We start from the raw sequence: 24,068 nt of genomic DNA, 5'->3' as shown, positions 1-24,068 counted from the left end.
CGTTTTCTCTAGTTCTTGTTCAATTGTTGTGTAAGTGAATTCCCTAATATCGGGAAAGGATGTTGAGATGCATTGTGACGTGGTTTGCTTGGACCGTTTCTCGGTTGTTTGGTTGGTCGTAGTTGGTTCATTTTCTTAGTTTGATCATGTTTCATATTGTTTGAGATAGAACCAAGCCTTGGTTGGTAAAGTATACATGATGTGGCCATGCATGATGTCTCTTGTTTGAACTTTGCTATTGATTTGCCATCGATGCGGGTGCGGTAAGGGCCGACTTATGTTAACGGCGATCGATATATCCTCACTTGATATTAGTGTTTTCACTTGCTGAGTCTCCCCGACTCATCCCCCGTTGTTTCCCCTTTTTCAGGTTCGTAGGATGGCATCTCCCCCAGCCCGCGTTGGCAATCCCGTGGAGCAGAGAGCCGAAGTGCTCACCGTGATAGATGTCAAAGAAGACCGCGCCTACCGCCGAATCACGACTCTTGTGATGTTCGATGAGGGCCTAACGGACTTGGTGCCTCATCCGTACGTGGCGTGGTATCGCTATGCGAACGAAGAATGGATTGGATTCCTATGTGGGTTCAACGGTGCTATGGCGGTACGGGCGGGCCATCTCCGAGATAAAGCCACGGGTGGGATGTGAGATGGCCAGGCGGACGGGACCGGGGTGGAGGTGAAGAAGCGAGGAGCGAGGAGCGAGAAGCCGTAGTGGGTATAGGGTAATCCAAGTCAAGTTTTGCTATTCATAGTCGGCTATGAAAATATGTGATAATTGCCATGACCCAAAAGAACGGGCTTGTTAAAATATGTTTGCATGCGTTGTAAATATAAGGTTTGCTCATGATGCTTCTTGTCTTATTCCGCTGTGTGTATTGAATGTGATTGTCCCGAAATTATGCTTCCGCTTGTGTGTAACGAAAGATAATAATGAACGGGACGTCACATGAATAACCCCGAGGTGGGGCGTTACAAAGATCGTGTGGCCACTTAGATAACGCACTCTCAAGTTAGGTAACAAAAGGGCGCTTATAGAAATGTTAGCGTAAATAAGTCCCCGACCCTAGAATCTTTGGTTGCGTAGGAATTGAGACAACACTCTTGCGTTTTGATCGGTTTCTAGCCGATCCTAATAGGCTAGTGGCGACTCCTAGAAATACTTAGGTTGTTGAGAATTTAAAACGAAATCCAACGTCATGCGGGGTATGAACTTGGGGAGAGTTCGCGCCTAGATCGATGGGCCATCGGCCCAACGTTTTGGGCAATACCACCTAAACATGTTCCTTTTTCTCCCAACGGAAAAAGAGGGTCGCAACACCCGATTCTGTTGTCGGATCCACTTCCGCGAGTTTGGGTTTCCAACCCTCAAGTGGTGCATAGAGATCTTTCTGATAAAGATAATCTTTAATTTGAAGTTTCCGCCATCCGAAATCCTGCTCGTCAAACTTATCGATTCTAATTTTATCTTCTGCCATATCATTTGCTTTTAATCAAATGTCACCGAAAAATCCTTGATGTTCTCGATTAATCAACCAAGCTCTGATACCAGTTGCTGGGAATTGTACACCGATACCAGAAAAATAACCCAAGCAAACGATCCTCACTAGCAAAATATAATAATAGAAAAAACAGAATCGAAAGAACACACCAGATAATTTGTTATCGAAGTTCATCCAAACCTGGGCTACGTCTCCACGCAGAGGCACTTTGCGAATCCACTAGACTTCAAAGAAAGTAGGAATACACTAATGATCTTCTCTCAAGATCGGGGCACAAAGAGATTGAAAACACTCACAAAAAAAAACTCACTTTTTCTTCTCTCTTTTCTTTTCTCTCTATTTTCTTCTCGGCGCTTGATGGCTAGCTTCGATCAATAACTGATATATAAAATGTAGCTTTGAACCATGAATATACTATGCTGGAACTGTCAAGGGTTGGGCACACCCTTGACAGTCCGAAAATTAAGAGCTTTAGCGGCTCGTTTTAGGCCCACTGTGGTTTTTCTGATGGAAACGAAAAATCAGGCTGAAGTTATTCAGAGAATAAAGAGAAGACTCCATTTTCAGAGTTGTTTTGTAGTTAATCCTGTGGGCACGGCGGGAGGCTTGGCTGTTCTGTGGGATGAAAGAATTTCACTAGAAATAGACTCAATGTCTGACGAATTTTGTGAATTTGAGGTGTAAAGAGGTGGTTAGTGGAAAGGAAATGAGAGTTACATTTGTTCATGCTTCTTATTTGTACCAAAAAAGGCTACAACTTTGGGAGGAATTGCGAAATATAAGTTCCATGAATGTACTGCCTTGGGTGTGTTTGGGTGACTTTAACGTGGTGCGGTTTTACTGGGAAAAGTTGGAAAGCACTTGGCTGAAAACTATAGAATGAATGCTTTTCGGGATTGTCTAGAGGCTTGTTCAATGATGGACATTGACAGTAAAGGGTGTGCGTTCACTTGGGCCAATAATAGAGAAGGGGATGAGTACGTTAAAGAATGACTTGACAGGGTGGTATGTACGATTGAATGGAGGTTGATGTTCCCTGAAGCGGAAGCTTATGCTCTCCCAGCAATAGGATCAGATCGCAATCCTATACTTCTATCTCTTTGGGCTAACCCTGTAAAACGAAAAAAGGAATTCAAGTTTGAAGCCTTCTGGCTTGAGAGTGATGAATGTAGAAAGGTGGTGAAAGAAACTTGGAGCTCTCCCACTCACTTTGAAAAGGATTTAGTCGGGAAGTTGCAGGCCGTAACTTTTGCTCTTTCCAAATGGAGTAAGAAGAAATTCGCGAATGGACATAGGGAAATCAACTTGCTGAAACAGGAACTGCAGTGGCTGACAAACAATACCATGGGGTCCTTTGACAAAGTGAGAATCAAAAACCTGCAAGAAGATATTGATTATTTATGGAGGCAGGAAGAGACGTATTGGGGGTTGCAATCGAGAATTAATTGGTTGAAATGGGGAGATAGAAACACAATTTTTTTTTCATGCAACTACCATTCAGAGGCGACAGAGGAATAGGATCTCTATGCTTCATATTTTAGAGAATACATGACTATTTGAGCAGTGCCAGTTGAAAGAGCATACTCTACTTTTTTTCCGAGATCTATATCAATCTATCGGCCCTCGAAATTTCTCCCCAGTTCTGGATCAGGTATCTCGGGTGGTAATAGAAGAGATGAATCACCTCTTGTTGGCTGAGGCAATCTTGGAAGAAGTAACGAATGTAACTTTCCAGCTCAGCGCAGCAAAAGCACCGGGGCCTGATGGCCTTAGTGGTTTGTTTTATTAGCAAAATTAGGAAGAGATTAAATGGGATATTCTAAAGGAGGTGAGGAATTTCTTCAACACTGGATCCCTGCCACCAGATTTAAATAAAACACACATCTCCCTTATCCCGAAAGTCCCGAACCCAGAGAGACTAGATCAATACCGCCTAATTAGTTTATGTAATTTTGGCTACAAGATTATCTCAAAAGTGCTGGCCAATAGACTCAAACCACTTCTACCAGAACTTGTTGCAATGGAACAAAGTGCTTTCGTCGGCGGGAGGCAAATTCAAGATAACATCTTTATTGTCCAGGAGGTGTTGCATCAAATTAGAATTCAAAAGAGAAGAAAGAAATTTCAAGCGGTTCTCAAATTAGATATGAAGAAAGCCTAAGATCGAGTGGAATGGGATTTCTTGGAGGCATGCCTAATCAAGATTGGCTTTGATGAGAAATGGGTGGGATGGATTATGAAATGTGTCACAACAGTTTCATTCAGTGTTAAGTTTAATGGAGAACCTCTCCATTACTTCAAACCTTCTCGAGGGATTAGGCAAGGGGATCCCCTATCTCCCTACCTTTTCATTCTGGTGGCAAATGTACTGTCCTCATTAATGAAGACAGCTGTGGACAATTGAAGTATCACAGGGATTAAACTGAACAGGTGGTGTCCTACCCTTTCTCATTTACTCTGTGCGGATGACTCAATATTCTTCTTGAATGGTACAATTCTAGAGTGTCAGAATTTGGCATCTATCCTGAATCAATATTGCCTAGCATCTGGACATGCTATAAACTTAAACAAATCGGGGATTTTCTTTGGTAGTGATTGCCCCCAAACTCTGTAAGACAATATGGCAAGGGAATTGAGAGTACCTATTATTGACAAAACTGGCAAATATCTTGGAATTCCTTCAGATTGGGGAGTATCGAAAAAACAAATGTTTGCTTGGATTTTAAGACGAGTCAATTCCAAACTAGAAGGGTGGAAGGCAAAACTAATGTCAAAAGCTGGTAAAGAAGTTTTGCTTAAAGCGGTGGTTCAAGCATTACCACAATATGCCATGTCTGTTTTTAAGATCCCGATTTCTATTTGTAAGGCTATTGAACAGAAAATTGCTTCATTCTGGTGGAAAACCAATGAGACCAAAGCCGAAATTCACTGGAAGAGATGGAATATTCTAAAGACAAGAAAGGATAAGGGTGGCCTGGGATTTAGAGATCTGCTCTCCTTTAATAAAGCAATGTTGGGAAAGCAAGCTTGGCATCTGAGTAACAATCCAAACTCTCTCTTGACCATCCTATTTAAGGGCCTTTATTTTCCTCATAGAGATTTCTGGCATGCGGAAAAGGGAAAACGCCCTTCATGGGGTTGGCAAAGTCTGATCCTAGGAAGAGACTCTATCTCACCCCAAGTGCTGTGGGCAGTAGGGGATAGTTCACAGATTAGAATCAGGGAGGATAAATGGCTGAAGAGGGGAATCATAGGAGGTCCTGCTAATAGAAATGAACCACGTTTTGTCTCTGAACTCATTATTAGTGAGGAAGGCATATGGGATGAAACAGTTTTAACTGAACATTTTGAGGATCAATTAGTGAGAGAAATCCTTGCTATCCCGATTAAACCCCAAACAGAGAAAGACTGGCTCGTATGGACCGGAACTCAAGCAGGCAAGTACACAGTTAAAAGTGGATACAACTACATTCGAGAGAAAGCAAATAAACAGAATGAAAATCAAGCCTCAACTTCTTTTCAACCTCCTCCCACCCTCTGGACAAATATATGGAAATTGCACTCTCCACCCAAGGTTAGAATTGTCATGTGGAATTTATGCCAGAATGTTCTCCCAACTAAAGAGAATTTATTTCGAAGAAAAGTTATACCTGATCCCACATGCTCTTTATGCAATCGAGGCGTGGAAACGGTGGAGCACCTGTTTTTATTGTGTCCTTGGACGAGGGAAATTTGGTCGAACCCTGTGCTGAATGTTCATATATCAAGTCAGGGTCTTACTCGAATTGAAGATTGGTTCGGGAGTTTGAGAGGAAAGTCAAGCAACTCACCTAATCTAGAGCTGGTTGCTGCAACACTATGGAATATATGGAAGGCGTGCAACCAAGCCATCTTCAAGAACAGAAAACCTAACACAATCAGCCTCATTGACTCTGTTCTAGCTGGGTTGAAGAGTTTTAACAGATGGAACCCCAAATCAAGCAGATCTGGGAACAAAGCCGACGATCTTTTAGGGACTTGGAATCCACCGCTGTATGGAACTTATAAGATAAACATAGATGGAGCGTACAAACCTGGAGCTTCGGACGGTTCGGTCACTTGCGTTTGCCGTGATTCCGTCGGAAGGTTGCTGGACGGAGCAGCTCGTACTGTGGCAACGTCATCCCCGCCGATGGCTGAGTCTCTTGCTTTGTTAGAAGCCCTAACTCACTTCTTTCCCAAACGACATGAAGCCCTTATACTTGAGTCTGACAGCTTGGACTTAGTCAATGCCTTAGAGAGTCCATATCAACTTAGTTGGGAAGTTCACGCGCTTATCTTGAAATACAAAGACCTGCTACGATCCTTCTCTAGTATTCGGGTTATTCATTGTTATAGAGAGGCCAACTTTGTAGCGGACTGGGTTGCTAAAGCCCACAAAAAACACTACCTACCTTTGAATTGGGTCTTCTCCCCTCCCCAAGCACTTTGGGAGCTCTTATGTACTGATGCCCATTTATCGGGTCCTACTATCCTTTCTTAGTGAATGACATATTTATCTTTCTGACCAAAAAAAAAAACATAAAAGCAAAATTAATTGAGAAGACAAAAAAGCCCTTAATAATATTATTTGGCTTCATCCTCCAATAGTCAAGAAAGAGATTGCAAAATTGTCTCTACAGCGAGACCTTGCTCAGTCTGAGGTTCAGGATTTGCACCGATTGGTTGTGAATCAGAAACCTTCGACTGGACGGGTAATTCTATTTTGTTAGATTCCTTGATGGCTTTGCCATCCTCTACTTATAACACCAATTATTCCTTAATGAATCTCCTGTTCATTTAATACTTGAGGTGGATGCATGCAATGATTCCTCTAAACTTCGCATGCGAGGTTCATGGGAACTCGAGCCCAATTTCGGATACTGAAAACCGAGCAGATAACGGGTATGTGGATGTTGGCATCATAAAATTTGATTATGTCAGTGTTCAGATCAACACAGAAGGAGTGATTCAGAGGGGCATATAATCCACGTTCCTGACTTTGAAGAGAACTCCTCACTATCTGACCCCTCTTCACAGCTCTCAATTCCGATATCTCACTCCAGGCGAAATAGCATATGTCCGGAGGACATTGGATAATACACTGATGAAAATTCCGAGGACTTTTGCAGAGAAGTACGCTTTATTGACATGGAAAAGCCAAACTCGAACTGCCGTGGCAATGGTGATATGTCATCAGTGGAGGAGAGGAAGGCATCTCAGACTATATTGCGGTCTAAGAAGGTGATGAGGAAAAAGAGAAATTGGGATCATCAACTTTGAAGGAAACAAGACCGTTAGACAGTGTTCCTCAAGATTATGTAGAACCTTCTCTTGAAAAACCATATTCAATGATGCAGGAGAAAGAGTTGCCTACATCCAGAAGTTTCAAGCTAGTTAGGAGTAAGAGTTGTGAGTCGGGCCACCTGAATATTCATTTTCAATTGAGGAGATGGAGATAAACCATAGCACACCTCCCATTTGATACAAAAAAGAATGTACTGGAAGACCTGAGGGATGTCAGAGAAAGTTTCCTTCGTTGAAGTAAGGGTTCCAAGAAAATTTGCCCCGCGGTGGTTCTCATAAGTCACCAGAGGATTATGTGGATAATGAGCTTCAAGCAGAGATAATTCGGACAGTTGAGAAATGTGACAGCAGTATGGCTTCCGCCTCCGAAATAGAGGAGTCCATTTCTCAGCAGGAGGATCAACCTGATCAGCATGGGGGGAGCTTTGTTCCCTTGCCTTTCCTTGTTCCTCTTATCACAGGCATGATTGAGCAATATGATGAACTACGGATTAATTATTCTGGAGGACTTTACAAAATTTTCATTTTCTCTATTAGAATTTAAATGTTACATAGGAGTTATTATGCTTTGTCCATATCAAAGAATGTAATATCTCTGTTATGAGATTCAAATATTTGGGGGTGACCTCCCGTGGCTCAAGTGGATGGGAGTTATTAGGGCTTGGCCCACGTGGGTCAGACCGGGCTTTTTTTAGCATTGTGCTGGAAAACATACTACGGACAGGATACAGAGGCCATGGCTTTCTGGTGTTCTAAAGTTTGGTAAATCTTTAAGATTATAAAATTTTGATTCCTTTAAAGATAGCTTTTTCTGTGTACAAATATATGATGACCCGTTAGGGATTCTTAAGCGTGAAGTCGTGGTGGTGGGTCCTGCGCTAGCGTCACCCCGGGTTTACCTCCTCGGCTGTCGGCCGTGCGGGGGGTTCCCGGGTTACCAAAAATATATATATATATATATATATATATGATGACCGATGTAGTGATATTGCCCAGCCATGGTTTCAGCTATATGAGTCTTGTCATGCGTAAATGTGTACATGCAAGTAAGTTTGGAGAACCATTCACTTGAATATAAATTTCTTTGAAATTTGGAGAACTTACTTAGTGTTCCATCATTACCATTACATATGGCTGTTTTGTCAACATACGCACATTTTGCTCGGTGGGAATTCTTTTGATTGATAGGTACATGATCTAAAACCAAATGTGATTGCACCCACTGATGCGGTTGCATCCGAAAACCCCCAACATGTAGAAAACCCCCAAGCTGGTGAGAACTCAACTTCAAGCCTAGCTTTACTAATTGGAGAATGCAGCTTGAAGAATGGGTACTATGTACTTCATTGGGTCAAAGAAAGTGGTTGAATTGAAGCCCAATAGGAGTTGTATCAATGGGAGGTCAAGTGGAGCTGTTCTCGTGCACTTTGGATACCTTTTGGTAATTTTACTTGGTGGCTACGGTTGAAGTACGAGATTGCACAACGAGATTGCACAAGATTCATTCTAGTTTCCTATTTTGAAGATTTTATTTAGATTCCTATTTTAAGAGTTATGTTGATTCCCTTTTGGTTGTTTCCTATTTTGAAGTCTTATCTTGGGTTATTTCCTATTCTGGGATTTCCTCTTAGGTTTGTTTCCTAATTTGTTGTTTCCTATCTTAAGTCCTAGTTTCTCTTTAAATAAGGGTTCGGCCTACATTGTAAGGGGTGGGTGAATGAATAAGAATTCCTCTGAGTGAGTTGATTCAAATTTTTAGGCATCTTTATCCTAAGAGAGTGGTTTCTCTTTGGTGGTGAGCCGAAGGTCCTTTATCCTTGAGTTGGTGGCGTTGCCTTTATGCTCTCGGTGGTGAACCTATTCAAACTCAATCGAATCTGTGGCTGGTGGTGCGCCTTTAGGCTGTGGTGAAGATTGTTCTATCCCTCTCGGTGAAGATCCTTGGTTGGTGGTCTAATCTTTACACCTTGGTTCCTAATCGAATCTTTACTTTATTTGCTGTTTGGATGCTTTGTGGAATCACTCGCCCACGCACGCATCAAATTGGTATCAGAGCACAGGTTAGTTCATCTTGAGTGATTCCTTTGCTGTTTCACACATCAATTCGCAACATGGAAGGTGATGTTCCAAGAGGCATGACCTTGGAGCAAGCGCACGATGAAAGGAGAGATCGTGCCATCGAGGGTCTCCAAAGACAGATGGAGCGCTTATTTGAGCGCCTAGACCGACCCGCAAGAAATCCTTTCGCCCGTCAACACCGAGATGAGTCCGAGTCTCGAAGTTCCCATGGAGATTCAGAATCCGATGAAAAAGATTCAAGTGCTTCAGAACCTCAAGCACGGAGGAGAAGAGGACGGCATACACGAGATGACCGTGACATCAAAGTTGAACTTCCTGAATTTGCCGGTAATCTTAATCCTGATGAATTTGTTGAGTGGATGCACGCTATAGAGCGAATGTTCGAATTCAAGTCCTACTCGGATGAGAAGAAGTGCAAGGTTGCTATCTTGAAGTTAACAAAGTATGCTTCACTATGGTGGGAGAATGTGAAGAACCAGCGAGTTAGGGAAGGCAAGAGCAAAATCCGTTCTTGGGGAAAACTCAAGAAACTCATGAAGAAGAGATTTTTGCCCGATCATTATAGGCAAGATCTTTTCCTCAAGATGAATACTCTCAAACAAGAAGGATTGAGCGTTGAAGAATACATCCGGGAATTTGAACAAATCATGATGAGATGTGATATTCCAGAATTGCCAGAACAAAGCATTGCTCGGTTCCTTGGTGGCTTGAACAAAGATATTGCTGATTTGGTTGAACTTCAACCTTATTGGGCCTTTGAAGATGTTTGCAAATTAGCCATGAAGGTTGAAAAGCAACAAAAGCGCAACAAGGCCTCAACAACCAGATTTGCGCCAAAAGGAACATCCTTCTTTAAGGGTGCTTCTTCTACCAAGCCGGAAGGACCAACAAAGGACAAGAGCAAAGAGAAAGCAATTTCGGAACCTACTAAAGGGTTCTCGGCCAGAACTGAAGGTGACAAAAGAAAGTGCTTCAAGTGCCAAGGCTATGGACACTTCCAAGCTAATTGCCCAAATCGGCGAGTTATGACTCTTCAAGAAATTGATGAGATCAATTCATCACTTCAAGAAGCCGAAGATGATGCTGAATCCGATGGAATTGAAGAGAACGTTATGGAGGTTGCTGATGATGGTGAACTATTGGTGATCTAGAGAGCTTTGCACGCCATAATTTCTCCTAAGGATGATGGACAAAGGGAGAACATCTTTCACACCCGTTGCACCATTAACGGGAAGGTGTGTTCAACCATCATTGATGGAGGGAGCTGCACCAATGTTGCGTCGACTACCTTGGTCGACAAATTGAAGTTGCCAACGTCCAAACATCCTGAGCCATATAAACTTCAATGGCTTAGCAAAGGAAGCGATCTCAAGGTAACCAAACAAGCCTTAATTTCGTTATCAATTGGAAAGAACTATCAAGATCAGGTTTTGTGTGATGTTATCCCTATGGATGCATGCCACTTATTGTTGGGTAGACCATGGCAATATGATAGGAAGGCTGTTCATGATGGACATAAAAATACTTATTCGTTTAACAAGGATAAGAAGTGCATTACCCTCACACCTTTGCAGCCGACTCATATACTTAAATCTCAACCTGGGGAGGGAAACACTAGTAAGGAAAATCTGTTCTTGAGTGAAACACGGGTTGAGAGAGCTATTAGCAAGCAGAAGAATGTGTTTGCTTTGCTAGTGGTTGAAAAGAGTGAGTTAGAGCGTCCCATACACCCCAAAATACGTTCTTTGTTAAGAGACTATGCAGATGTGTTCCCGGAGGATCTACCACCCGGATTACCTCCAATTAGAGGCATTGAACATCACATCGACTTGCTGCCCGGTGCCACTTTACCAAACAAGGCGGCTTATCGATGCAATCCGGAGGAAACCAAAGAGCTGCAAAGACAAGTGGGTGAGCTCATCAAGAAAGGGTATGTTCGAGAAAGCATGAGCCCATGTTCCGTCCCGGCTCTACTTGTCCCCAAGAAGGATGGTACTTACCGCATGTGCGTTGATAGCCGAGCAATCAACAACATTACCATTAAATATAGGTATCCTATTCCTAGACTTGATGATATGCTTGATGAGCTATATGGTTCTATTATTTTTTCAAAGATAGATTTGCGAAGTGGATATCACCAGATTCGAATGAGAGATGGTGATGAATGGAAGACGGCCTTTAAAACCAAGGGAGGACTTTATGAGTGGATGGTTATGCCATTCGGACTATCTAATGCCCCTAGTACTTTCATGAGGTTGATGAATGAAGTTCTTCGACCTTATATTGGTCACTTTGTTGTTGTTTACTTTGATGACATTCTTGTGTACAGCAAAAGCGAAAAGGAACATGTTTCTCACTTGAAACAGATTTTTGAAGTCTTAAGGCAACAAAAGCTCTATGGAAAGATGGAGAAGTGCCAATTCTTTTCTTCTAGCCTTGTCTTCCTTGGATATGTTGTTTCAGGAGATGGAATTTCCGTTGATCAATCAAAGGTGGAAGCAATCAAGTCTTGGCCAATTCCTAAGTCAATTTCTGATGTGAGGAGCTTCCATGGACTTGCTTCATTCTATCGTAGGTTTGTGAAGAACTTCAGCACTATTTTGGCCCCTCTCACGGAGTGCTTGAAGAATAAATCATTTGAATGGACAAAGGCTGCTCATAATGCTTTTGAAGCAATCAAACAGAAGTTATGTGAGTCTCCTATACTTGCTCTCCCTGATTTTAACAAGGTGTTTGAAGTTGAATGTGATGCAAGTGGAGTTGGAGTTGGAGCTGTCCTAGTCCAAGAACAAAGACCATTAGCTTACTTTAGTGAAAAGTTGGCGGATTCAAAGAAGAACTACTCAACTTATGATAAGGAGTTCTATGCCATTGTTAGAGCTCTTGATCATTGGAGTCATTATTTGAGGCCAAAACAATTTGTTCTTCATTCTGATCATGAGGCATTGAAATACATTAGTGGTCAACACAAGTTGAATTCGAGACATGCTAAATGGGTAGAATTTCTTCAATCCTTCTCATTTGTTTCTAAATATAAACCTGGCCATACTAATGTTGTTGCAGATGCTTTGTCAAGAAAATATGCTATGCTTGCTGTATTGGATTCTAGAATCCTTGGATTTCAATCAATGAAGGGATTATATTCTGAGGATGAAGACTTCTCTCCAATCCTTGAGAATTGCAAGCATGGAGCTCAAGGTACATATTCTGTCCAAGATGGTTTTCTTTTTAAAGGAAATCGCCTATGTATACCAAAGAGTTCTTTTAGAGAGCTCTTGATCCGAGAAGCGCATGGAGGAGGCCTAGCTGGTCACTTTGGTATCAACAAGACACTTGAGGTCCTCCAAGAGCACTTCTATTGGCCAAAGATGAATGGAGATGTACATGCTGTCATCTCGAGGTGCGCAACTTGTCAAAGAGCCAAAAGTCACTTTCATCAAGGCTTGTACACACCACTTCTTGTCCCAGTTCAGCCTTGGGAAGATGTGAGCATGGACTTCATTGTTGCTCTTCCATGCACTCAAAGAGGGAAAGATGCGGTCATGGTGGTGGTTGATAGGTTCTCTAAGATGGCTCATTTTGTACCATGCCACAAGGCCGATGATGCATCTCATATTGCTGATTTGTACTTCAAAGAGGTTATCCGTCTTCATGGAGTACCTAAGACTATTGTTTCTGATCGTGACTCCAAGTTCTTAAGTTACTTTTGGAAGACATTGTGGGGAAAGCTTGGAACAAGACTCCTATTCAGCACGGCTTGTCATCCCCAAACCGATGGTCAAACGGAGGTAACCAACCGTACTTTAACCACTCTACTTCGTGGTTTGGTGAGTAAGTCTTTAAAGGATTGGGATTTGAAGCTTGCGCATGCTGAATTTGCTTATAATCGATCTCCTAGTTATACTACGGGACGATCACCATTTGAAGTTGTTTATGGCATTAATCCTCTCACTCCAATTGATTTGATTCCTATTCCATCTAACTCTCAAGTGAATTTTGATGGAAAAGAAAGGGCTGAATCTATGAAGAAGCTCCATGAACAAATTCGTGCAAAGATTGAAAAGGCTAATGAGACTTATAAGAGGAAAGCAAATCAGCATCGCAAAGGAATCCATTTCAATCCAGGTGACCTTGTGTGGTTACACTTAAGGAAGGAAAGATTTCCTTCTCGCCGCAAGAACAAGCTCATGTCAAGGTCAGATGGTCCATTTAAAGTTCTTGAACGTGTTGGCAATAATGCATACAAGATTGAGCTTCCTGGAGATTATGGAGTCTCGGCCACTTTCAATGTGGGGGACCTTGCACCATATTTAGAAGATGAAGACCTTGGAAGATTTGAGGGCAAATCTTTTCAACCTGGGGAGAATGATGCGGTTGCATCCGAAAACCCCCAACATGTAGAAAACCCCCAAGCTGGTGAGAACTCAACTTCAAGCCTAGCTTTACTAATTGAAGAATGCAGCTTGAAGAATGGGTACTATGTACTTCATTGGGTCAAAGAAAGTGGTTGAATTGAAGCCCAATAGGAGTTGTATCAATGGGAGGTCAAGTGGAGCTGTTCTCGTGCACTTTGGATACCTTTTGGTAATTTTACTTGGTGGCTACGGTTGAAGTACGAGATTGCACAACGAGATTGCACAAGATTCATTCTAGTTTCCTATTTTGAAGATTTTATTTAGATTCCTATTTTAAGAGTTATGTTGATTCCCTTTTGGTTGTTTCCTATTTTGAAGTCTTATCTTGGGTTATTTCCTATTCTGGGATTTCCTCTTAGATTTGTTTCCTAATTTGTTGTTTCCTATCTTAAGTCCTAGTTTCTCTTTAAATAAGGGTTCGGCCTACATTGTAAGGGGTGGGTGAATGAATAAGAATTCCTCTGAGTGAGTTGATTCAAATTTTTAGGCATCTTTATCCTAAGAGAGTGGTTTCTCTTTGGTGGTGAGCCGAAGGTCCTTTATCCTTGAGTTGGTGGCGTTGCCTTTATGCTCTCGGTGGTGAACCTATTCAAACTCAATCGAATCTGTGGCTGGTGGTGCGCCTTTAGGCCGTGGTGAAGATTGTTCTATCCCTCTCGGTGAAGATCCTTGGTTGGTGGTCTAATCTTTACACCTTGGTTCCTAATCGAATCTTTACTTTATTTGCTGTTTGGATGCTTTGTGGAATCACTCGCCCACGCACGCATCACCCACTAAACTCATTAAGGATGTTGGCTTGATCCAATTGAAGATGATACAGAAGGTTCTTTGGAATGGTTTTCACGGTTCAAAAACTTGCAAAAGGAGATCGTCAAACTGTGGAAGGAATGCAATGTCTCATTAGTTCACAGGAGCTACTTTTTCCTTCTGTTTAAAGGTGATCCGACAGATTCCATGTACATGGAAGTAGACCTCAGGAGGTTGTTTCTTAAGGATAAATCTGCCCGTTGTAATCAAGCTTCGGAAGATGGTCAGACCTTGACTGTGCTTTGAGGTAGTGAATTCAAATTATATGAAACACTCGCTGCTTTTGTTAAATTCACAGTAGGAACATATTAAGTCTGGGATTTTTTTGTGCTGAACAGCATAAAATATCTTTGTCGTGAGAGGCAGATGCTCACCAAGCAGTTGCAAAAGAAGCTCACCAGGAAAGATAGAGAGATGCTCTTCCAAACTTGAGAGATCAGTTTGAATACTAAGAATAGAAGTTTGCAGTTAGCCCACCGGTTGTGGTCCGTCACAGAAGATATGGACCATGTGGCTGAGAGTGCCAAAATTGTTGCAAAGCTTGCTGGTTTTGTTCAGCCAGAGGAAGCTTCTAAGGAGAAGTTTGGCCTCAAGTTTACTCCTCGGCAATCAAGCACAAAATTTCATAAGTGGAAAAGCACTATGATGTCTTTCTTGTGAAGCTTTGTTTTGGATGCTTTTACTTTTGCAGAATGTTGACGAAATCGTTCCTCCAATTGTTTGAGATGGTACGAATTCTTTTTAATTGATAATGTATATGTAATTTAGATGCATGTCATTGTACAAAAGCTTTATAATTTACTCATGAACATATGAGGGTTCTTAGGTCCTCTTACCGATCTAGACTTTTCAACATAAGCATTGGCGCTTGCTTGATGTTAATTGGATTAATATAATAATGTTTCTATTTCTTCCATCCTCTTACATGTTTTTTATTTAAAAGCAGGCAGCTGATTAAATTAGTAATTTAACTCATGACTCAGGCGCTCATTAGTTGTGACTACTCAACTTCATTTAAGCCATTTTATTTTTTTGGCTCTCGTGCTTTTCTGAACTCATTGGATTGAGTATATGCCGACACAGGGCCCGTTTGACAACTTGCCAAATAGTAATTGATTATGTTCTTTTGTTCCCAGAATTAGTTTGGGAACAGAAATCTGTTTGTTAAATTTTTTGTGCCCAGAATCAGTTTTGGAACAAAATTAAGGATAAAAAAAAAAGTAGCTTCTTGATTCTGGAACAATTTTTTCAAAATTGATTTTTCTTGGTTTTTTTCTTTTTTTTGGTTGTTGTTGTTCTTCGGCCCTGCCACCCGCCGGCCACCGACCATCGGCCGTCAGCGGCGAGGGCCGCGATGCCCTCGCCGATCCTGACCTGTGGCTAGTCGCCGGCTGTCACGCCCCGAACCCCAACGGGCTCGCGACACCCCTTCAACGATCGTATTAAACGCGACGTCCCAGGACGCGTCGCCGACCCAAACGAACTACGCAAGCGGAAGCGAAATAAAACAACCCAGACAACTAACATGATGACAAAAGGATAGCACGAAATAATAATTTCATAACATCATAAAGCCGTCACCATTATAAAACGATAACCCTGGCTACCAATTTCGAACCACGATTTTCAAAAGGGAGCGGTGGTTGACAAGCTTATCACCTATACAACAAGGTACTCAAAAGACAGGGTAAATTGGATCTATCCTTCAATCCATGTGGTGCTCTGGCGGCATCTCCGAATCGATCACGGTCGCGGATCTGAAAGTGGTTATACAATAACCGTGAGAACGAGTCTCAATAAGCAACACCCTAAACCCCACGTAGGCCAATGCGTACCCAGACAAGTCGTACAAGCAATCTAACCCTCAACACAGAGAATTCACGTCATTGTACTTACCTCGCCATCAAACGCATGCTCTGCACGTTAGTTAAACGTGATAATGCAATATTAATAGCCTAATAACATATCACAATCACTCAAGCACCAACCACACTAACACTCAATCAATCCAACCAATTCCATCACACATTTAATCAGCCAGTCCAATCAGTTCAATCAATTCAATCACACTCAACTCGCATGCATGGCCGAACAACTTTCCACGACCTCCCAGGTCCTTTCACACTGCTCGCGCCACTGCGCCTCAGGCCCAATCTCACAGCCCGCGCCACTGCGCCTCAGGCTTAGCCCTCAGATCAAGCCGGGCTCGGTCCCGCGCAACCACGCCTCAGGACATTTTTCCCCTTCCAATGACCCGCGTAGCTTATGCCTCAAGTCTGGTCATGGCTTTCTCGCCACACCCGCGTAACCACGCCTCAGGTTGGCAACCCTCCAATCAATCCGGGCTTTTCTCATGCACATGCACCACAACACAATTCGCAATTCTCACAAGTCGTACCAATCAAACTCAAGGCATGCTCACCACAATATTCCACCAACCTGACCTTCAAGTCGGTCACATTCAGCTATCAATTCCATTCACAAACGCCACGATAAGCCAATCATTGACTCACCAACAATAGCCACAAATATACACCCACAATCATCCCAATTCCAAATCACAAGCTCACGATTCCGACATTCAAGCCAGTCACAATCACACGTCAATTTTCCCCACACACGCCACGACAATACGGATATTTAACCCACCATAATTAGCCACTAATTAAGCCCCAAAATTATCACAATTTAATCTAACAAATACGCACATACGAATATTGACCATAATCCACGTGTAGCCCCTAAATCGGTACTAATCACATCCTAAACAAGTCTAAAAAATACCCATAGTCCTAAATAGGGATTAGGAGGTCACTTACCAAGTTTTGGCCCGGAGAAAAACGGATCGGGCCTAAAATGGCCCGAGTGAACAGTGCCGAACTAGGCGCTGGCGCGGGCCAACGGGTGCGCTGGCCGGCCAACACAGGCACGGTGGCCGATCGGCGTGCCGGCGCGCGGGCGCGCGGTGGCCGAACGGCATGCCCGGGCGCACGGCGAGCCGGACGGGCGACGCGCTTGGTTGGACGGGCGAGGCGCCGAGTGTTGACTGGGTGAGCTCGGCCACGGCTTGGGCTGGCTCAGGCTGCTCGGCCACGACCCGTGGCCGGCCGGCGGGGCCGGGCCGGTCGGCCGGGGCTGGCTGACCGGCCGGGGCTGGCTGGCCGGCCGAGGCTGCGGCGGCGACGAGCTGGAGGGGAGGGAAAGGTGAACCGGGCGGTGGTGACGGCGAGAGAAAGAGAGAGAGAGAGAGAGAGATCGGGGCTGAGGGAGAGGGGCGAATCGGCGGCGACGGGGCGGCACGGCGGCGACTGGCTGGGCGACGGTGCTAGGCAAGCGGCCAGACGAGCTGGCCGGTAGCTGGCGGAGCTCGGCCGCGGCGGACGCAGCGGCGAGCTGCTGCTCGCGCGGAGGAGAGGGAGAGGACAGCCGGTCGGGGCGGTGGCTGACGGACGGCGCGATGGCGGTCGAGCTGGCTGGCGACGGCGGCGGCGCTTGGCAGTCAGGCGGGCTCGGGCGGCGTCGGCTGGGGCGAGCAAAAGCGGAGACGAAGCAGAACTAGACACGGTGGAAGAAAGAAGGAAGAAGAAGGAGAGAGAAGGAAGAAGAAAAAGAGAAGGAAGGAGAGAGAGAGGAGTGGATGGGTCTGATAGGGGGGAAAAGGGGATAGACGTGCGCAGGGGGGAAAAGTGACCGGGGAGAGAGAGAGAGAGAGAGAGAGAGAGAGAGAGAGAGAGAGAGAGAGAGAGAGAAAGAGAGGGCCCAAAGTCAAACGTCATCATCGCGATCCAACGGCCCACGTTCGAACTCGAAAACGATCTAACGGTCTACAAAAATTATAATTAATATTATAGGAAAAAGGGCCAAAAGAAATAACTCAAAACACTCTACGAGGGAGGTCTACTAGTCCAAATCCGCACCCGGTCAAAAATCCACTTTTCACATATCCCGGGTAATCTCGAGGCTGGCCACAATAATATCGACACCGTCCAATTAAATTTGTCCCGGAACTCCGAGAAATTCGACACCAAAGTTTGGGCTCTAAATAACGGCCAAATTCGATCGAGTGCGATTCTAGCGAAATCTCTAATTTAAAAATAACCGAGAGTGATCAGTTCCCGGGCGAGATTTTACTATAAGCACACTGACGAATTACACGTTTTATAAATCCCAACTATGGGCCGAAATTCGGAATGTCACACCGGCACCGGCAGCTGGCCATGGCCAAGAAAGGAAGGGGAAAGAAAGAAAAAAAAAAGAAATAAAAGAAATAAATATTACAAAAATTAAAATATTATTAATAAAAATAAATTTTGTGTAGTTACCAAACGTATTTATGTTCTTTTTCTATTCTAAGAACAGAAATTTTGAACAGTTACCAAACGCCTTCAAATGCTTAGAAATTATTTTCGGGCACGGAATAAAAAAGAATCATTTCTGCCCAGAATCTGAGTCTGGGCACAAAATGGTTGACATGCGCAGCCATAGATGCCAAAGATTGAAGAAAGAATATCTTGCATTGAATAATTGGTATCATGTCAGTTCGTCACATAAGATAACAGTCACATGAAATTATTTGTTCGCATGAATAAAAAGAGAAAAAGGGTTGGCGGGCTGGGAGGATGGGGCATATACATATATTCAACTCCAAAGATCATTGTAGTGGCTTGTATTCAAGGAAGAGCGTTCTTGTCTGTTGACACCTAAAATTTTTGCCCAAAAATCATTTTCGAAAAATTGGAGCTTGTTTTTCCACAAAAATATTTTGGAATTATTCTACCAAAAAAAAAAAAACAGAAGAGCAAGGGCCAAGGATTCGAGTGTAGCTAGCCGAGACCTGAGGGATCAAATTGCAAATGAACCAGCAAGTTGGGGCCAAAATGCAATCTCCAAAGAGTTGGGGGACCAAATCGCAAAATTTGTAAAATTTGCCCCCAAGCCCTTAAATCATCATTTTTACCCCTAATCAAACTTGAAATTGAAAACGGGCAAGGTAAAATTGATCAGATCAAGCCAAAAGGACTAAATTGGCTCAAATCGGGCATTCTCGGGCAAGAAAATGGCTAATTTTGAGGGACTTTCCTGCAAAATTGGGCATGGAAAATTGCAAATTCTGATTATCATCTTAAACTAATATACTTCAACTTGCAAAATGATCAAAATTCCGACCAAATTAATGGATTAAAGCAGTTAAATCAGCTTCCAAAAACCGGTCCACGATTTGGTCTCAATTCGAGGCTGCTGAATAGCCAACTTTGTGGCCCCACCATATCCTACTCAGCCACCCGATCAGCGTGAACTCTGGCCGAGGTGTGAGACCATCATTAGGAGTGCAAATGGACAAAAATTTGCCAGGGATAAGCTGTTGAAGGCACGTGATAATCTCAGTCAAACCTGCTCACTCAACAGCTGCAAAGTATGATGATTTTGGAGTCGAGAGTTGGTGAAGAGACTCAGTTTGCAGGCTTGGTAAGTGGGAAATCACGGGCTAAAAATCTGGTTGGATTCGGTGGATAGGATCTATGAAGCACGTTCTTTTGGGGGATAAAAATAAAGGGATGAGACAAGAGGAGGAGAGGGGACGGTCGTTCCAAAAACTCACCCTCGGACGCAACTCAAACAGAAAATCAACCCAAAAAAGTTCCAGATTGGCTTTTGGAGAGAAAAAGGAGATTTTCATGAGTTTCGAGCCAAAATTATCCAAAACATTAAACTAGATAATGGAACTACATTCAAAGATCTTTCCAACCGTAGGTCGCACGTCCCAAATGGATGTCGGGAAGCCACCCAAAATCCCCTCGAAAAGCAGCCCGTTCTCGGGTCAAGAGAGAGACCCAGAAATTTTCAAGTGTTGGAGTCAGACGGTTACTGGTGAGGGAAAGTGGGAGTTTTTGATAGACATGAGCAACATATGAGGATACCCTTGACTTGTAAATTAAACTAGAATACATATAGTTGGGGTTGGTGTCAAATTAGTCAGAAAAAGAGGTCGTTGATTCTGGTTTTGGAGACCAACAAAAACCTTCGTTGTCAGTTCTTTCTTTGCAGATCTCATTTTCCAGTTTTTGTTTTGATATCAACTGTTGTGCATGTTTTTACCTGCTTTAGCACTACACTTTGCACACACAACCTGCGATCTAAAACCCCGATCGCCTTAGGAAACCCATAGGAGGTGCCAAAAGTGTGGTAACCGTGCGGGGAAGGACCCATGGCTATCCCCTTTTGGTTCCGCTCATTTTCAAATAGTGATAAAGAGGACTGTCCGATGCAAGTGCGGAATGGGGAAAACTCTTTTGATCTATTTAGGATGGGGACCTTTAGCCTTTAGAATCCCCACCTTTAGTGAGCCTCACGAGTCGGCATGCAACTTGTCTTTGTGTTTGACCTATCCACCATTTTGGGTAAAGGTTTGTATCCTATTCGCGTTCAATGATCGCACCTTTTTTTTTATGCGAATTTAAATTTACTTCGTAATAAATAGTGTTTGATTTAAATGCCCCATATGCTTAGATATCATGGACCTCGATGAGCTTCGGGTCCTCCCGATTCCGAAGCGAGCATTGTTGGACATGTGGGATGCTCTCGACGCGAGCAAGACGAACTACGTGGAAAAGAAGATCGGCCACCTCATTTCTCTTCTATGTATCGAGCCCCAAGTGGCATTGATCAAGGCCTTGACCCACTTTTGGAACCCCGAAACCTCGACCTTTGTGTTTGGTCGTCACGAATTAACCCCGACTTTAGAGGAAATCCAAATCATCATCGGCAATGTCCATTCCCTTAGCGTTGTTGATCCTTCCTTAGGTGTGGATCCGGTCCCTCGTTTGAGTCAACTTTTAGGGGTCCCGCCGCCCAAGATTAGGACACTCCTCGATAGAAACTCCAAGGGCCTCCCACTAGCTTTCCTAGAGCAACGATTCCATAGCTTCCTTTCGAGTCCTAGAGCCGAATCCGCTAAAGTCTTCCTATTAGCCTTCTTCGGTTTTGTCATATTTCCCTTCACTCAAAAAACAATGGATCCTACTGTCATCCATGTTATCGATGGGATCCTCATCCTCAAAGGGTTTACCAACATGATCCTCGCCGAAATGTTCATCTCTCTCAATCGTTTTAAGAAGGACAAGCATGTAGCCCTTAGAGCCCCCTTAGGTATTCTCCAAGTTTGGTTTGTGTCTCACTTGAAGCAATTCGGAGGAAATTTAGGCATCTTTCATGTTAGCAAGGATATAAACCCCCTTACCCAATTTAGAGAGATAGAAAAATTCCTTCGCCCTTGGACATTTCGTAAATGGATGGATTTCCTCGAGAATATCACTCCTAAGCAAATTCTCTGGCAAGCCCTTTGGGTCTGCCTTCTTAAGGTACGTTTCACAAGCGGTCATGACGACCCGATTCCACTCTTAGGTTTGACAGGATCAACTTCTTATTATCCTTTAAGAGTTGCTCGTCAATTTTATGTGCTACAAGAAATCCCTCCTCCTTTAAAGTCGGGTTTATTTCGTTTCGATTTTCGCAATGGGGTCGTCAAGGGAGATCAACTCGAAGAATTGAAAAGTGAGGTGAAAAAGATCATCGATTTGCTCTACCATTGCCAACCGAAAGATGTAGAGTAGGCTACGGAATTGGAAGGGTCCATGAAGGAACACCATGCATCAAAGGAGTACATAGCGCGATGCATCGATCCCGAGCTCACCGTTACCATCCCAAGGTTCCCCGTGATTCCGACCCCAAAGGAAACCCAAATGGGGCGGATCATAAGGGAGAGAGACGAAGCCCTGGCTGCGGCAGAGCATTGGCATGAAGCCTACAAACGCGTCCGCAACATGCTTTGAAGAGGCCCGATATCCAAGACTAGTCATGTTCCATTAGTTTTTTTTTATAGACTTTTAGTACAAATGTTTAAGTGTGCTTTTAGTTATTTAGCAGATGTATAAGGATTTCCTTTCATAAATTTTAATGTAATTAGTGAAATTCCCTCTTTTGTATGTCGAATGGAACGTGACATGAGCATTTTAATCAATCACTATGTGTTACTCCCTTTTAATTGTATAATTTCTTACAATGAAACTTTTATAAGAAACTGCTTACACGAGGTGCGGCTTGTGCGAAAAGTTTCTTATTTCAGTTTCATCATAAGAAAATATAAAGTTAAAAGGTGCGCAATTTCCGTTCTGTCGCTTCACCGCGTACTGATTTCGACCTTCTTGTTTTATCAGGTCCCGAAACTACGGCTTCGAGGCAATCGCCTATTCGGACACGATCAAGGGCCACACGAATGAATATCGAGGAGCAAAATGCCCGTTTCGTCGCTCTTGATGACAAGATCAATGATCTTGCGGCTCAGCTCACCCAATTTGCCAGTGATATGAGGGCCGCGTTAATAGCACCAAATGCTGGTCAAGTTGCACCTCAAACTGTTCCCGAGCCCGTAGAAGGACCCGCGAGAAGGAACGTTATTGAAGAGGCATTGGGTTCTACACCTGTAGTGGTCGAACTAGACCCTATTTCGGAAGCCATCACTGCCCGTTTGGAGGAAGAACACAACAAAAGGTTCGCGAAGATAGAAGAGAAACTCCGTTCGCTACGAGGATACGAAGAGCACATGATCGAAGATTTGTCTCGATATGCACAGATGAGCTTTCCTGAAAAGTTCAAGATTCCCGATTTCACTAAGTATGATGGGACTGGAGACCCAAAGATCCACTTGAAGTACTATTTGAACAGAATGGCGAGGTATGCCCAGAATGTCCCATTAATGGTTCAGACTTTCCAAGAGAGTTTGACGGGGCCTGCATTGCAATGGTATGTGTTGTCAGAGCTTGAGAAGTTCAAAAAGTGGGAGGAGTTGGCTGAGGCTTTCGTCTTGCAATACAAATACAATACAGAGATAGCCCCCACACGAGAAGTGCTTACTCGAACCGAAAAGAAACGAAGTGAGTCTTTCAGAGCCTTTGCTCAAAGATGGCGTACTCTCGCCGCTCAAGTTCGACCCCCGCTCAGCGAAAAGGAGCTAGTGGATCTTTTCCTCAAGGCCTTACCTGGTGATTTCTATTTAAAGTTGGTGGGTTCTGGATGCTTGACCTTCTCTCAGCCGGTAGATGTCGGAGAGAGGATAAAGGGGGCTATGCATGATGGTAGATTGAGCGAAGGGACTAGTCGAAAGGTCCTGAATAGAAAAGAAAAGGATGTGGAGATCGCGTATGTACAAGCGCCGGTTGTGACAAGGCCCCCTGCCTCGTCCTCCCAAGGCCCGTCTATGTTTCGAGACAGGGCATATTAGAGTTATGAATTCAAAAAGAAGGCACCGAGGCAATTCACTCCTCTGCCTAGACCTTTATCTAAGTTGCTGCCTATGTTGTTGAGAAGGGGAATGATAGCCAAGGAAGTACCTCGGGATAATCCTCCAAAATTCCCTGGGTTTGATTTGTCGAAGTCTTGCGAGTTCCATAGAGGCGAGAAGGGTCATGATATAGATAACTGCTTCACTCTCAAGAACAAAGTTCAGAATTTACTCGACAAGGGCATTTTATCCTTCAAGGATCCACAACAAAACCCGTTGCCTAATCATGCTGAGAATGTCAACGTGATTATTGAGAAGGGTGATGAGAGTAAGCAAACCTTTAATGTGGATGTTCATAAACTTTATAAATTACTAGTATCAGCTGGACACTTTGAAGATGGGAAGGATATTCTGATGGAAGAAAAATTGAAGTGTATCACTCGGATGGTGGACATGGGAGTGATATATAGTATGAAGGAGGATAGTATGACGGCCATGACAGATGTTATTGATTCATTTTATGGGAAGGAGTTAGAGGAGATACCTGTTGAGCCTGCAGAAGCTAACGAGCCAACTAATGAGGGTGTGTCAGAGAATCTAATTGTGACCAACAGTGAAGGAGAGAATTCGTATGATGATCTTGGGCCTCAAGCTAGCAATGTGGAT

General features: G+C 43.5%; 1 protein-coding gene, 1 long non-coding RNA gene and 1 pseudogene across 2 annotated transcripts; 2 read left to right on the top strand and 1 right to left on the bottom strand.

The window, feature by feature from the left end:
- Positions 1–5,150: 5,150 nt before the first annotated feature.
- LOC130135018 (uncharacterized) lies at positions 5,151–5,975 on the bottom strand. The gene is made up of 3 exons (XR_008814514.1): positions 5,573–5,975; positions 5,330–5,485; positions 5,151–5,247 (listed from the first exon to the last, which is right to left on the bottom strand). It is a non-coding gene; the product is annotated as an uncharacterized LOC130135018 (long non-coding RNA).
- Positions 5,976–6,342: 367 nt separating this feature from the next.
- LOC130134982 (uncharacterized) lies at positions 6,343–7,368 on the top strand (annotated as a pseudogene).
- A 15,029-nt stretch (positions 7,369–22,397) lies between these two features.
- LOC115682633 (uncharacterized) lies at positions 22,398–23,402 on the top strand. Its single transcript, XM_030606913.2, has one exon. The coding sequence runs from the start codon at positions 22,398–22,400 to the stop codon at positions 23,400–23,402; it is 1,005 nt and encodes a 334-aa protein (XP_030462773.2).
- The last annotated feature ends 666 nt before the right edge of the window (positions 23,403–24,068 follow it).

The sequence above is a fragment of the Syzygium oleosum genome, unplaced genomic scaffold (genome assembly GCF_021117445.2).
Source record: "Syzygium oleosum isolate NSW1041296 unplaced genomic scaffold, Sole_v2.1 Sole_v2.26, whole genome shotgun sequence".
NCBI classification, from domain to species: Eukaryota; Viridiplantae; Streptophyta; class Magnoliopsida; order Myrtales; family Myrtaceae; genus Syzygium; species Syzygium oleosum.
The sequence above is the reverse complement of the archived record's forward strand: the minus strand, read 5'-3'. Positions and strand labels throughout refer to the sequence as shown.